The 3,548-nt window shown below is 45.1% G+C and overlaps 1 protein-coding gene across 1 annotated transcript in view; it reads left to right on the top strand.

Moving 5' to 3' along the window:
- Positions 1-425: 425 nt before the first annotated feature.
- Positions 426-3,548, top strand: part of HERC6 (HECT and RLD domain containing E3 ubiquitin protein ligase family member 6) — a 51,121-nt gene continuing 47,998 nt past the window's right edge. Inside the window, 1 exon segment of the mRNA XM_012805332.2 lies at positions 426-815. Within this exon segment, the coding sequence (XP_012660786.1) occupies positions 510-815 (306 nt within the window). The 5' untranslated portion in view covers positions 426-509.

Genomic DNA, 3,548 nt, shown 5'->3' with positions numbered 1-3,548 from the left:
GTGGCATGGCTCACAAGTGGCTTAATTCAGTATCACAAGAATGGAGAAGCAATCATCCAATGTATTCCATATTAATATGAAGCCAGTACACGATCTAATGCAGGCCCACATAGGAGAAAAAACTCCCTTCCATTCGAGTAGGGGGGAAGGGTGCTCCCACTGAACGGGCATGGTGTGGGGGTGTTTGGACACTTTTTGCGGGACCACAAGTGGGACTCTACCTAATAAAATCAAATATTTGACATGCTTGTTTGTACCCTCACCTTAACCTGAAATTTAAAAAAAAAAAAAAGATGTAAATCCAGGGACTTTTCCTATGGAATGTTCCCCGCGGCCCTTGGTGCCCAGATGTCTGATGACGTGGGGCCAAGATTGCGCTGCTGGGCTGGAGGCGAGGCCCGCGCGCGTGTAGATTTCCAGAAAAGCCTCCCACAACAGTCGCGGCGTTTGGGCGGGAGCCAGCGCGGGCGCGGCGGACGGAGCGCACAGACCGCCGAGCGCAGAGCGGGATGTACCTCTGCTGGGGCGCCGGCTCCCGGGGGCTGCAGCGCCGGAGGGCGCCGGGCGCAGGCGGCGCGGGGCTGCGGCAGGCGGCCAGCGGGGAGCGCCACGCGCTGCTGCTGCTGACCAACCGCGCGGTCCACTCGTGCGGGGACAACAGTCGGGGCCAGCTGGGCCGGAGGGGAGTGCCGCGCAGGGAGCTGCCAGGTGAGTGCCGGGCCCGGGTGGCGGGGCCGGGGGGCGTAAGCGGGGGCTCGGATGCCGGGCGCGAGGCGCTGCGGACTGGGCAGTCGGGCGCTAGGGGCATCGGGTCCGTCGGCGGCGGGAGACTGGAACACCGTGCTCGGCTCCGCCCAAGCGCCGCTCATCAGTTTCCCTTTCCTCAGGTTCCTGGTGTTTGTTTCGGTTTCCAATCAAGTCCAAAGCGAAACTGCCAGCGGAAACGAACCTAGACCGCACCCTGCCCAGGGGCGCGGTCACTCCGTTTACCTTTCAAACTGACCCACACTGGCGCGGGTCTAACCGCAGGAGTCAGCCTGACCTTGCAAACGTGGTTTGTGGGTTGGACACCTGTAACTCCCTCAGAAATACCACTGGGCATCTTTTTTCCTAAAATTAAAAAAAAAAAAAAGTAATAACGTTTTTACCATGAGCGATTATTGTAGAAACACGGGAAAGAAAACATATGTGATTCCAACACCCAAAGATAGCTCCTAACATTTTGGTGCATTTCCTTCTTGTCGTTTTTAATGTATATATTTTATCTTTATGAAAATCATGTCACAGCTTGGCGCCTGTGGCTCAAGTGGCTAAGGCGCCAGCCACATACACCTGAGCTGGAGGGTTCGAATCCAGCCCGGGGCTCGCCAAACAACAATGACAGCTGCAACCAAAAAACAGCTGGGCATTGTGGCGGGCGCCTGTGGTCCCAGCTACTTGGGAGGAGGAGGCAGGAGAATTGCTTGAACCCAGGAGTTGGAGGTTGCTGTGAGCTGTGATGCTACAGCACTCTATCCAAGTTGACAGCTTGAGGCTGTGTCTCAAAAAAGATAATAATAAATAAAAAAAGTTTAAAAATCACATCACTATACAGTTTCGTATACACAGTATTTATGCAACTCTGTAAATTTTGTTTTCACCAAATGTAATGATCTCATGAACATACTGTGTTTTTATTATGTATGTGTGTATATATATAATATATGTGTGTATATATATATATGTATATATATATATATATATATATTTTTTTTTTTTTAAGTGCTGCATAACATTCCAGGCTCTGAGAGTACTACAATTTAATCATTCTCATTTTGTGGAAACTAGGCCATTTCTCCTTAGGGGCCTATATAAATAATGACATTCTTGTGAGTAAATATTTTACCACATTTCTGATAACTTGCTTAGAATAATTTCAGGAAGTGTATGGAGGGGGGAATTCCTTTTAGGTTCAATGCCTGCAAATTTAACTGACAAAAGACAGATTCACGGGAGAAAAAGCGTATATTTTCATTAATATTTGTAGGGGAATTTATATGCATGGGAATTCACAGAAAAAGAAAGTGAAACTCAAGCATTTAGCCTCAGGGACTTGCACACCATATTTAGTCTTTATTAAAGTCCAAAGGGAGTTTGGACTTCAGAAGATGATAAACTGTGAGGAAAGGACTAGGAAATATATTGGAGAGTCTGCTGGAAGGTAAGGGTTAAGAGTTGTTTATGCAGATTCATCTTGGTGTGAACACTCCGTCTTAGGTGACTCTTCTCTTCCTAGTACAGAAGATGGGGAACGTCTTCACTAAGGGATAGTGATGCCCTGCTTTTAGGTGGATAAGAGTAGAGCAGTGAACTCTTCCTTCATCTTTTATCTTTGATTCACAATTGCCTTCAGCTCAAAATAAGTCTTATGCCAAAGTGGCATGTTTGGGGGGTGGCATATCCTGATCCCATTTGTGTGGAAATGAAGGGGAACTTGATACTTAATGCCAAACTGTTCTCCAGAACAGTGGTACCAATACCTACCTTCATGACAGTATGAAATTTTTTTAGCATTGCACAAATTAAAAGTAAATAGTGGAAAAAAATAAGATCACAAATACAAAAACAAAAAAACAAAATTGTGTTACAAAAACAAATACAAATACAAAAACAAAAAAACAAAATTGTACGTGTTACAAAAACTTTACGGGTAATGACGTTCTTCACTCCAAACCGCTAGTAATTCAGAGAAGTAATTCAGAGAATTCTGTTTACTTTGGGTAAACAGTTTAGATTGGCTTGCAGGGACTCCATGGGGCATATTTGTTCACTCCTCATTGTTAGAGGTTCTGGCACCTGCCTCTCACATTCAGGAGGCAGGCTCCCTGCCACTTGCCCTCTGAGCAAGGATTCACTGCTTTCAATGTTCAAGGTTAGGAATTAAAATAAAGGTGACTCCACCTTCTTTCTGGGTCCCTTTATTTTGCTTTCACCATCATAGAAAAACATTTAATCAAGTGTCATGGTCCTTAGAGGTCCCCCCTCCCACAATATCCACTCATTTCAACAGCAGCTGTTGAATGATACACTTAGGCACATTAACATTTGTAAGAGTTTCTTTGTACATTCAGCAATTCATAGGTAGCACTAGACCTTGAGTGGGCTCTGAGGGGACTGCCGAGGATGCAAGGTGAAAACTTTCACAACATTTTTGAGGAAAAAAGACAAAGAAAATATTTGATTGGCTACAGCTAAAGTCTTTACTTAGAACTAGTTGGCAGTTTCTAATTGGTTAAGCTTAAGTTTCATTTTCTTAGGTTATAACCATTCACTCTGGGTAGAGTTTTAGTTTGCTTAGGAAGTCAAGATGCTGGACCCTTCTCAGCCTTCTGGTGTCCCAGTGGGTTATTTTAATGCAGCTGTACCCCTTAAAGAAAAGATAACACACTGATTTTCTTTAGATATTGGGCATGGACTTTAGATCTTGGTTGAAAAGACCATTGGAGGAGACAAGGAATCTGGGGGACCTTTCCTTCTGGAGGAAAGTGCTATCTTTTTTTTTTTTTTTT

The sequence above is a fragment of the Otolemur garnettii genome, unplaced genomic scaffold (assembly GCF_000181295.1).
Source record: "Otolemur garnettii isolate 467f Iridium unplaced genomic scaffold, OtoGar3 scaffold00039, whole genome shotgun sequence".
In the NCBI taxonomy this organism is placed as follows: Eukaryota; Metazoa; Chordata; class Mammalia; order Primates; family Galagidae; genus Otolemur; species Otolemur garnettii.
Note: the sequence above shows the minus strand (reverse complement) of the source record. Positions and strands in the feature narration are given on the sequence as shown.